This window comes from Scyliorhinus canicula, chromosome 5 (assembly GCF_902713615.1).
Source record: "Scyliorhinus canicula chromosome 5, sScyCan1.1, whole genome shotgun sequence".
NCBI classification, from domain to species: Eukaryota; Metazoa; Chordata; class Chondrichthyes; order Carcharhiniformes; family Scyliorhinidae; genus Scyliorhinus; species Scyliorhinus canicula.
This window is the reverse complement of record NC_052150.1, coordinates 88,670,553-88,682,826: the sequence shown is the minus strand read 5'-3', so window position 1 is coordinate 88,682,826 and position 12,274 is coordinate 88,670,553. Positions and strand designations below refer to the sequence as shown.

Sequence of the window (12,274 nt, the reverse complement as noted above, 5' to 3'; positions counted from 1 at the left end):
TAATGAATACTGTTTTCTGTCATTGACAGGTGTTAATGGTACGCTTTGCTGCTTTATTTGATGTACATGAGCGTACGGTCACATTTCTTAGTGGAAAGAGTTACGGCATGGAAGAGCTGCAGTTACTGGGGGCTGGTGATTTGCTGATCTCCATGTTTGAGTTTAGTGAGAAGCTTCGTGCCCTGCAGCTCAGTGAGGAGGAGATGAGCTTATTCACAGCAGTTGTCCTGGTTTCTGCTGGTAAGGAAAGCTGTTATCATTGCGTTTGTACATTATTATTATTTATTGCTGTTGGTATCTGTCGGTCTCCAGTGATGATGTCTGTGCCCAGGGTGTATGTCACTTCTGTTTTGAACATCAGCTGTATCGGCTGTTACATGAGTATTATGCAGCCTTGCACAGATGAATCGCATTGACCGGTGTTTGGCTGATAAATTTTCCTGCCAGCGAGCTCTCTTTTCCACCATCTAGTAATTTCTGTTGTCCTCTGCTTTTTCCTCACCCTTTGTGATGCTCGTCTCCAGGTAGTCCGGTCAGCAGTGAGGACTTCCTATGCAGTGATGTCGATGCCTGTCAACTTGGGAGTTTCCCTTGCAGACATCCTTGTATCACAGATATGAGCAACCTGTTGGTCTCATGCCAATTGCAAGCTCGCTATAGAGCATGTCTTTCAAGGGCAAACACGCTGGGAGTGCCTGCAGCCTGGTGTACACACTGTGTACACACTATGTATAAGTGCAAATTTTAATGGCACTTGTGGAGAAAAATAATTTATTTGTCCGGTTGAGAAGTACCTTCTTGAATCCTCAAAAAATCATTAATGTCGAGAAAATTGTGATTCGGTCATTTCTCTGACCTTTTGGATCCCTTGTTGCTGTGCAATACAGAGCTAACTTGGATGGCCCCCTTAAACAGATATGGGGATAGTGATGCGTGATTAACCCATCCTTGTTGATTGCCATGCAGACATGCTAGCTTCATGCTACCTGCTCACAAGCACGATCTCTGCATTCATCCAGCGCTAACTGGACACACCAGCAAGGGTCAATATAGTGAATGTTAGCACCACTTAAAGCTAGCCTGCTCTCCTTGAAGCCAGCCTGCATGTCTTAAGAGGAAGCTGAATTGTGGCTGGGGTAATTTCTGAGAATTGAAGAGAATCTGGAATCTGACTTGGGTATTGGAAGAGTGAGTTCAAAGTTTCCAGACTCTAAACCGTAGATAACCGGAGAATGGATGGAAAGGAGGAGAGATGCTCTGTATCCAAAGTGGGGATCGAAGCCCTCAAGACTGACAGTGGAAGAAGATAGACATGGAGGTCAATGGCAGAAATTGAATCCAAGAATCTGGATGCAGTGCTGCAACAAAATTCAGTGACCTCACACAGTGGTCAATGTCTGAGCATGCCACCCTCTAATGCGATATGTTACCAACTACACCATGCTGAAAATAATAGCACTGTTGCTTCACAGCTCCAGGGTCCCAGGTTCGATTGCCGGCTTGGGTCACTGTCTGTGTGGAGTCTGCACGTTCGCCCTGTGTCTGCGTGGGTTTCCTCCAGGTGCTCCAGTTTCCACCCACAAGTCCCGAAAGATGCGCTGTTAGGTAATTTGGACATTCTGAATTCTCCCTCGGTGTACCTGAACAGGCGCCAGAATGTGGCGTTGAGGGGCTTTTCACAGTAACTTCATTGCATTGTTAATATAAGCCTACTTGTAACAATAAAGAATATTTTCATAATTATCACACTCCTGTCACCTACCAACAAGTGAGTAAGCCGGGTGGAAAGGGTCTATGATTATGCTGCCCGCTTTCCCCAGGCAGCGGGAGGTGTAGATAGAGTCAATGGATGGGATATAGGTTTGTGTGATGGACTGGGCAGTTGACAAAAAACTGATGGGTGTGCACAATGAAATGCTCAGTGAATTAGGAAGCCTGCGAGAAAGCCTGCAGTCAATTTCAAGGAACATGGAGTCCGGCAACAACTTGTGCAGAGCTTGGAGCTATTCTTTTCAGCGTGGAACTCCTTTCGCACACTTGTGGACCCTGTCATGTTGCAGCATCTGATGGCCAATGTCTTGATTTCCAGTGCACCACAAAGAGCAGTCGCTCAACATTTGAGTGCTGCAATAGGATCTCAGATTGCCATTGTGGCTGTGTATGAAAAGGGGTTTGCAGGGTGTCGTAGCAGCAATTTGTCCTCGATAGAGCACAAATTCTGCTGCCCTCTCTCAAGAAGACATCATTCATCCTCCCACCTTCGGTACCCATGCTGTTGCCTGTTAGCCAGCCATCCCAAACAGCTGCAGCCCATGTCAAAACATGCCAATCACAGCCAGGCCTTCTCTGGCCAAGGCAATCTATATTCTCCACTGAAAGTTAGCAGGTTTCCTCCAGTTGTGCTGCAGCCACAGGGGTAGCACTGGTTCAGACTACTGGGACAGGAAAAGGCACATGAACGACAGGCAGTAAGATAATGCACAACAGTGATTAGTTGACTTATGCATACAATTTTGCATGATTTCATTTATAAATTTGGTTTCTAATGTTTATTTTGTGCTGGCTTTTATTTTTGCATTGAAGTAATTGACAGGGAGGGTCTGGTTATTTGTGTCAGACTCCGATGAGATTTTATAGGACAGCACAACATAAAAAGGCCAAGTAGGTTACCTCCTTTCTTCCTTTTCCACTTTCTGCCCCTGCACCTCATGCTCCTGTTCCTCAGTTGCCATTGTAGCTGACAGCAAGAAATATTTCCTCTTGATGAAGAGATTGTGGAGCATGCAGTAAATCAACACAAATCTTAGCACCTACTTTGTTGGGTTCTGCAGTGCTCCTCCAGAATAGTCCAGGCAGCAGAAGTTGCTCTGTCACATCATATGGCAACTTCGCAAGAGAAAATGAAACGTTACTTTTCTTTGAGTGGAGAGCACCAATGAGCTTCCTTAGACAACAGTGGATGACAAACTGCAAGTTGTTGCAAATATCTCCAGCTCTTGTTTGGACACTGCCAGAGCATAAAAGGTTTATTGTCACTATTGCCTTCTTAGGGCGACATTACTTCACTCCTTGCTGGGGTTCAAGTAGGAGAAACCATCTCTGAATGCAAATATTGGCCATTCTCCCACTCTTTCTTCCACTTCCAGGAGTTTGTCCAGCTCTGCCTGGCTTCTTTTCATTCTCTAAGTCATGCTTTATTCCAAAGGGAATACCTGCTAATACACCCATGTTTGGAAACAACTGAGAAAACCCTTCAGTACCTGTGGACTTTTGCAACTTGGAAGAATTGTAGTAAGAAAATAAATCAATCAGCAACTAACCTAGTTTGTGTTGATGATTCCTTTAAATCGCACTGATGGGAGGTACATCCTGCTACTGAATGCCTGTTGCACACTGATGCAATGATCTCTCTGCAGTGCATACGTCAGGTGGACATTCACTGTGCACGTGCCAACTCTTGCACCAGTATGGCATCTGGCACGATTCATCCCATGCTCATGGATCCCATTTTGAAGCTCCTATTCCCTAGAAACAGGTAATAACGAGCCCAATTTCTTACTGTATCTATTTTTCTTTGTAGTAAGACAGATACTTGCTCATTTTCTAAGTCGTTAATATCAAAACATCGATGAACTAACTTTCCTTGTGGATTACTTTTATTTGATGTTCGGGTGTTTCTTTTATTTGATGTTCGGGTGTTTCTTTTCTCTTTTAGATCGCTCAGGAATAGAAAATGTTAACTCAGTGGAGCAATTGCAGGAAACTCTAATTCGGGCGCTCAGAACCTTGATTATGAAAAATCACCCAAATGAATCCTCCATCTTTACGAAGCTCCTATTAAAATTACCTGACCTACGCTCTCTTAACAATATGCATTCAGAAGAATTGTTGACCTTTAAAATATACCCTTAAATTTATGAATGTTTTCTCCACCATTTGTTTCTATTCTGTTGTTGTATATTTTGTGAACAAGTATGCATATTTATGTATATATAAAGTGCATTTTTCTCCTGCATTATTTTTGAGCTACAAAGGGAGTAATATAATCAAATGTTGAAAATTAGAAGTATACAGAAGATATTAATTAAAATATATTTTGAAATTTTAACTTGTATGTCACTCGAGACTGTTGAATATGTATAGATATGACTCAATGTTTACATTTCACCCATGAAGATGATTTAGGTAATTATGACTCCACTTTAAAGTGAAAATCTTACGTATTTTTTTTACTTTAGAGCTTTAACATTATAAGTTCATGTTCTGTGGTGCTGTGTCTTAATATCATTGGGACAATAAGAGCATAGCTTAAGGAACCTGGCTGCATCCTGGAGTGCATAACTAGCTTGCTGTCCCATTTAAAATGAACAGTTTTGTAACAGCCTAGCAGTAACTAGTGGAGTATGTGATCAATGTCCAGTTTTCTTCCTGATACTTTAATTTTTAAAAAAATCAACCAATTGAAGCACGTGAGCAAAGAATTGCAACTAGCATGTCTGTATGTCTTATCTTCGTCAGCCTCAGAATCCACTAATAGCGAATCTACATATAATGCAACTGTTATTGTACCTGCGTAACATTTTAAAGTTTAATATTGTCCTCTTGGATTGACTACTGTAAAATGTGCTTTATAATCTGTATTATTATTTTTGAATGTGAATCAATGCAGTAAAGTAATGGTTTGAAATGCTATGCACTTTCTCTTATTCTTGTCTGTGTATTGTATAATGAGTCAGTTTGGTGGTTGAAGGTCACCATCACCTTACTATAGCAGGCTGTTGGGTGCCAAATTGGGATACGAAAAGAAGGAATCTTGATATTACCTGATGCATACATGTCTATTTTAAGATGGGATTATTGGAAAATGATCAAGAGCTGAAACCTTGGTTGATATTGTTGCCTCCTTTCCTTACTCTGGATAATTGACTCTATCTTGACTGCAGTCTGCCAACTTGAATCTGAAACCCTGGGTTTCATTTTAACCCTGGAGATGCTTTGGGTTGGTGGAGTGGGGGTTTGGGTGGCGGTGTTGGTGGTGCACATATGAAATGTGCTCATGTATTCATACTTTTAACTGCTGAGCATCATCAACATGCTGTTTTGTCAGCTGCCTACCTGAAACCTGCCGAGGAGCAGATGTCTGGCAAGGAGATGGAATGCTGGCCAGCACTTGGGGAAACAGATAAGTCAGGGGAATTTAGGAGGGTGTCCTGGGAAGGAAGTGAATTATCTGGGTCATTGGACCCCATGACTTTCCTTAAGATGTCTACTGGAGCACTCTGTCCTGGCCACAGATAGGAAAGTTTTGTACTTGGAGGCCTCTTGTTTCTCAACATGCTTCTTCCAACAGGAAACATACTGTGCCTTTCCTGTTTCAACCCCAGTGAAATTTCATGATAAGTTCAAGGGGTCCTTGCCTGCTGCCTGGTTGAAGGGTAATGATCTGAAGTGTGAATTTAATGGGTAAGAAACCTGTTGGTTATTTAATACTTACTAACTGGTTTCTGTCAGGCATGCAGGGTAAAAATTAACCCCTTATGCGTATGATTCAACTGTTTGCTGGATCAGTAGCCCAAGCTATTAGTTGATGAGAATGCCAGTATTAGTTACCTTTCAGCAGCCAAGGCAATTTGATGTCTTTTCAGAGATGACAGTAATGTTAAACCAATAAAGGTTTACTCTTATTGTGTGGAGAATAATCACAGACTGTGTGGATGACTTTTAATAAATGTATAGGCATGTGTTTTATGATTGTGTCAGGTTGACATAAATACATCAATCAGTAACCAACAGCTTTTATACAATCGTTTTGTATAATGATCAATAACATTGCAGCACTTCCTGGTGGTCTTAATCTTTTAATATTTGTGCTCAAAATATCAGTCCCTGCACTCTGCATCCTAATCAGTGATGCAAACATTTTGGATTTTTTTTTTCTGGCAATTTGAAGTACATTATTACTTGTACATTTAGCTGTGAAGGCATATACTAGGAGCCAGAGGTGCAATTATGTTTTACAGGGATGAGAACCCAAGATATTTTCCCAAGTGTATTTTCTGCCCATGACCACTTAACTGTGATCTGACATCGCTTCCTGTATACACCACCAGAAATTGGCTAGTGCAAAATGATTGAAGCATAACCTGGAAATTGTAGTTATTGTATGAACACTTAAAACTAGTGTATAAACATTTCTGTCTCTGCTATTTTAATGGAGGTTGTAACAAATTTATGAAAGCATATTAAACATTCATACAAGTAATTTTCCAGGCATGTATTTCTGACAACTTTTTAAAAAACTCTTTAAACCTCCCTTTAATTTTTACAATCCCAAGGTTAGCAACACCTGCTAACTAATGTCTTAATGAAAAAGTGTTCAGCAAACATTTTTAGGAAGCAGAGCCGCAAAGCTGCATCATTTGTTATCTTGCTGGCATTGCATGTGAATCACATGAGGCAATGTGGTGTTCAGTATCATTTTGTTGGGTGGTTTTTCTGGGAAGAGTTGTTTTCATTTGCAAAAGCTTTTTCATGAAGACTTTTGCAGAGAAAGATTTGCGTTTTAAATTGTTTGAATGCTGTGTGTATTTACTCTATAGTTTTGATGAGAAATTGATCTAATGTGCTTATTATTGGAAGTAATGAATGGTTATCTTAAAAAAAAAACTAAACCCTAGAGGCACAGACTGCATTAAACATTTCATAATGTATACGTGATATAGTACTGTATAAACATGCACAGCTAAGGAATAAATACTGCCAATATATGTAAAACTCTGGAGCTTGTCTTCTGTTGTAAAGATCATGGGCGGGATTCCCCAGTCTTCGATACCGAAATCCAGAGAATTTGGCGCCGAAATTGGGGGCGATGCCGCTTTTGCGATGCTCCGCCTCCTCCAAAACGTATGGACAGTGTACAAGATTAGCTAATGTAAACACCTGCATGATGCTTCTCGCACATAGCAAATGTCACGCCAGGAATGCAGAAGGGCCAGATAGTGGTACTTGCTGAGCAGTTGCTCTTGAAAGCACCCTTTTTAAATTTACAGCTGTCCTGCTATGAAATAGATGCTGAAAAGGTTGGAATAAGTCAACAAGAAAAAGCTACTTTGCAGGCAGTCCCATTTGGACAAAGGTTAATTTTCCAGTGAAATATGCTGCCAGGTGAATATGGATTGAAAGGGCAAATTCAGCTGTCTGTAGAAACAGGAGCAGAATCCTGAAGTTTTTTTTGATTTCTTCATTAGCACTGGGGATATGACACAAGATCAGCTTCCCTCGTTGGTCTTGAGAAGGTGGTGATGAACTGTCTTCTCCAAATGCTGTAGTCTTGTGCAGTGAAGATATTCCCGCAGTCCTGTCTGGCAGAGAATTCTAATTTGCTTGCCTCAGGAAGGTTGCCAATATAACAGCTGCTCCTATTTTGTTTTTTTTACAATGAATCCTACCAGCACTGCTTAATCAGCTTTGCTGCATCAGAGAGAAAATACAAGGCATTCTGCCAGTTAGTTGGGAGCTTGCTAAATACATTGGCCTCCGTTACTAATTGCACCCTGAATTGTTGGTCGAACAATGCATTTGTCTTGCAATCAGTAAATTAGCAAACAACAGACATCCCAAAGATGCTGCTCACATTATGTACCTCCATGTATACTCTCACACTGCACGCATACTCACATTCACACAAGGTGTTGCTCTGGACTCAGTCTCCTCTCAGAAATCATTCCTTTTAAGAGAAGATTGCATATGATGCCAACAAATTCAAAAGGAAGGAGGAATTAATGAATCCATGGCTCTTGATTCTTTGCGGAGAGGAATGTGAAGATGATGAGCCTGGAGGCAATTAAGTAGAGGAGAAACGGGTCAAAGGCCTGACTAGTGTCATTCTTTATCTCTTCTATTAAAAAAAGATAATTCATTCATCCCTCAAAAAATGGCATACACATGGTAGCTTTCAGTAGACACTTTTGTTGCTAAGGTGTCTTATTGGGCTATTCTAAATAAATATTCTCATCTACTCTATGTTCTCAAGCAGACTATGACCAGTCTCAACTGAGCTGCATCCTATGCCACCTATTTGTACGTGGCACACAGCAATATAGATATTTCTAATCAGGGAGAGTTACTGAGTTATAGGAGGAAGCACTTGAAGCATAGAGCATGACATCTGCAGAGCCCAGGGATTCAGATCTTATGGGGCCTGCCTATTAATTTGATTTGAAAGCTCACCATCAGTATTAGCAAGTTTGCCAGGCATTTAAGTAGTGTGGGACATCTGCATAACCTACATCTATGCAGATTTGCATTTGCATGCTTTTTGATTGAGTTGCAATAAAGTGTGATTATTGTAGGCCCCTCTGCAATTAAGCTGCTTTTAGTTGAATTTTGCAGTTCAGATGTAACTTTTGCCACAAGTGCTTTTTCCTCAACTTGCAATAATCTCTGTTGCCTGGATTCATTATGCTGGTAAATCTGACTACGTAAGGTGCAAACAACCTCATAGATGGCTGGCTTCCACTGAGCATCTTAACAGGAAAAAGACAAGAGCTGCTACAGAATTTGCAGGTATCTCTCAGAGTGATCCAACTGCCCTGCTTACACAAGTACATATGATTTGATAGCATACAAACCGAGGAAGCCTGACGAAAATATCTGTGGCTCCAGTAGTTACAAGGAATACCTAATGTACCAGCTGGGTCCTCGCTACTCTTACGAGCAGACACTATCATCCAACCGTCATCTATAACAATCACTCCTGTTATTGGGAAAGCACTCAGAGGGAACAGATCCAGTCCTCGAACTCTGGAATTCCCTCCCCCCAACCTCTCCACCTCACTTTGAAACTTATGTCTTTGGCCCCTCCTAACATCTTTTCCTGGGACTTGCTGTCAAATTGTGTCCGATAACTTGTGCAGCCCCTCGACCTTTTACTACATTAAAGCTGCTATATTAATCCAAGCTGGCATTGTTATATATTTGCTCTAAGGGGTCACACTGGGGGAAACACACTGCACAGTTAGGATGAATAGAATCTACTCTAAATAGGATTTTTAGGTGTCTGCAAAGCAGAGTGATTTTCACTGATTTGCACATGAAGCTGCAGTCATGCATTAGATGGAATGTGTACTGTGGGCAATGGAAGGGTTGGTTCAGGATGGTGGACCTTCACATGAGTTATTCTTTACCTATGATTACTAAGTGAATGTCTTTCTGCTCATGACAAAGATAGTTTTGGGGTGGCTATTCTGTACTTTGAAACACCTAGACTGAGGGTTGGAACAGGTCTCTCCTAATGCAGCCTTTTCTTTCAATCATTACAGTAGACCATTACTGCCGTGAGTGCTTCCAGACTCCATTATGACAAACAGGACCAAACTTCTCCAGTCCTGTGGGGGTTTGTTAGGAGGCAGGACCAAGAGTAAAAACAGAAAACGTGAGAGGTTGGCTGCACAACGTTTCCACCTCCAAACAATCTGGTTGGGGGTGGGGCGAGTGCGGCAGAGGCCATCTACTTAACAGTGGCAGCTCATTGGGCCAATTGAGGGACTGATACTGCCACAGCCAGGACAACTGATGAAGGATTCCACACCCCCCCCCCCCCCGGACTAAACTGTAGTTCTGTGTCATTTTTTACTTTTTACAACATGGTAGAGTGCCTTCATTTTGAGGTGCCGAGGTCCCCCTGCCTGCTTGAGCAGCATCCCCCTCACCAGGAGGGGCTGCCAACCAGACATTATTGCTGACCCTCCCATTGGACCTGCCACTAGTCTGCCCAGTGTTCTGCATTGGATGGAGCTTGATTACAGGCAGCTTTTTAATTGGCTTAATTGAACCAATTCCAGTTCTGAAGAAGTCAAATTGGACTTGAAACATTAACTTTCCTCAGTAATGTTCTCTCTCCACAGATGCTGCCAGACCTGCTGACGTTTTCCAGCACTTTGTTTTCATTCTTAATTGGTCGCCTCTGAGGACATAGTATGCGACATTTTGCCAAAGCTACTTCAGATTTTCTGACTCAAAATTAAGGACATCACCAAGATTGCAACCTAGCCAGGAGAATCCAGTCCACAATGTGTATCGGATCTTGAGTCTGGTAATACAGGCCATCCATGCCCAAAGTGTAACAGGGCTATGGGTGCCAAGGATTGACCCATCAGATTTTATGCATATAAATGGATTTAATGGTGATGCTAGATAACATTCCCAACTAATGGCCACATGGGTGAGGTTCTAGTGCTCTTTGGACATACATGCAGCCAGGATTAGCTCTTCAAGAGAAAGCTGGAGGGGGAAGAACAAGGGGACAATAAAACCATTATGATGATCCAAATTCTTCATGCTTTGCGGCTCTTCAAGTAGACACACAGGGAGAAAGAAAAATATAGATCTGGAAGATATAGACAAAATCTGAAAATGGAGACAAGAGGCAGGAAAACCTGAGAGCAATGAATGTAAAACTTACCCCAGGCCTGTCGAGCAAGAGTAAGAAGTTAAAAGACTAAAAAATTATGGTGCAGAATGAGGCCATTCAGTTAATCGTGTGTGCACCGGCCAAAAGGGGAAAAATAAACTGCCCGCTCATTTTAATCCCATTTTCCAGCATCTGGTCCAGCACTTTAGATGCAGATCCAGGGACCTGTTTTTAACTTCAATTAAGGGGCAATTTAGCGTGGCGGCCAATCCACCTAACCTGCACATATTTGGCAGACCTGCAGACACGGGGAGAATGTGTCAACTCCACATGGACAGTGACCTGGAGCTGGGATCGGTCCCGGGTCCTTGGCGCCGTAGGCAGCAGTGCTATCCACTGCGCCACACAGATCCAGGTACCTTTTAAATGAGTGTTTCAGCGTCAAGCACCAACTTAGCCAATGTGTTCCAGATGCCCACCACCCTCTGGGTAAAAACATTTTCCCTCATCTTTGCTCTAATCCTTCTACCAATCACTTTAAATCTATGTCCCCTGGTAATTGGATCCTTAGCCAGGGGAAAACAAATATTTCCTGTCTACCCTATCTAGGCCCATCACAATTTTGTATACCTCAAATAGGTCATCCCTTAACCGCCTCTATTCTAAGGAAAACAGTAAGCCTAATTCTCCACCTGTAACTAGTCTAAAGATGTGCCGGTTAATTGGATTGGCCATGCTAAATTGCCCCTTAGTATCCAAAGATGTGGGGTGGGGTTATGGGGATAGGGTAGGGGAATGAGCCTCGGTAGGGTTCTCTTTCAGAGCAGACTTGATGGGCTGAATGGCCTCATTCTGCACTGTAGGAATTCTATAAGGTGTGGTAAATAGTGCCCCGAAGCTCTGAGATGCTTTTGTACATCTCCAGCATCTTGTTTCAGAATGAGGCTGGAGAAACAATTGAGCCACTCCCTCACCTGCCTCACAGTTGAGTACGCTGTGACCAGAGGCACTCAGATCTCAAACCTGTGCGGCTGGCGGATGAAGTTATTCACCAGAAGCATGAGTATATAAAAAAACTCTTTGCTTTTGGCTCTGGAGAGAAAAAGGGTGCAAAAGCAACTATTTATTTTAATGTACACATTTATTTGGCTCCTGATGACAAGCACCATTCCATATCTGAAAATAAGTAGGCAAAACCTACTTCCCCAGACCTCTAATTACCACTCAAAGGTCTCAAAACTAACAGGAGATCAGGGTGATTCCCTCAGTGAGGGATCATTGACCTTTTTATCAGTCTCTTCCCTCGATAAGGCCACAATTGGGATTGCATGTTGGAATTAAGCCAGACTCGTACATGACATGCTGACACCATCAGAAATATTGGTCAATTTTATACATAGCTGAACAAATGAATAAAGCACAGGAAAAGAAGTAGGCCAGTCAACCCCTTGAGCATATTCTGCTATCCAGTCAGATCATGGCTGATCTGTACTTCGAGTCCATTCTCTCATCTTTGCTCCATTTCTCTTCACAATAAAAACTTATTGATATCATACTTATAGACACACTAAAAATATTGTAACAAATGTAAGAAATTAAAAGATTTTATATAAAACTGCTACATTGAGGCCACTAATTTCTTTTTCAGACCATGTGTTTCTTCTCTTAGATTTGTTTTATTACATAAAATATCTATGCTAAAATACAGCATCCACAATTACATAAAATATTGTTCTGCAACATTGCTGAAACATACTTGATACTCATTACACGATGCATACAATGTGATTGTCAACAGCAACTATCCAAACATTATTTGAGCAAAAAAACTGCATCGTATAACTCTTTCTTCACAGTGTGCAA

General features: G+C 41.8%; 1 protein-coding gene across 2 annotated transcripts in view; it reads left to right on the top strand.

The window, feature by feature from the left end:
- LOC119966115 (nuclear receptor subfamily 1 group D member 2-like) overlaps nucleotides 1–6,774 on the top strand; it is a 39,009-nt gene extending 32,235 nt beyond the window's left edge. For both annotated transcript variants that reach the window (XM_038797347.1, XM_038797348.1), the window contains exons 7-8: nucleotides 30–240; nucleotides 3,716–6,774. In XM_038797347.1, coding sequence (XP_038653275.1) covers nucleotides 30–240; nucleotides 3,716–3,912 — 408 coding nt within the window. In that variant the 3' untranslated portion in view covers nucleotides 3,913–6,774. The remainder of the gene's footprint in view (nucleotides 1–29; nucleotides 241–3,715) is intronic.
- The last annotated feature ends 5,500 nt before the right edge of the window (nucleotides 6,775–12,274 follow it).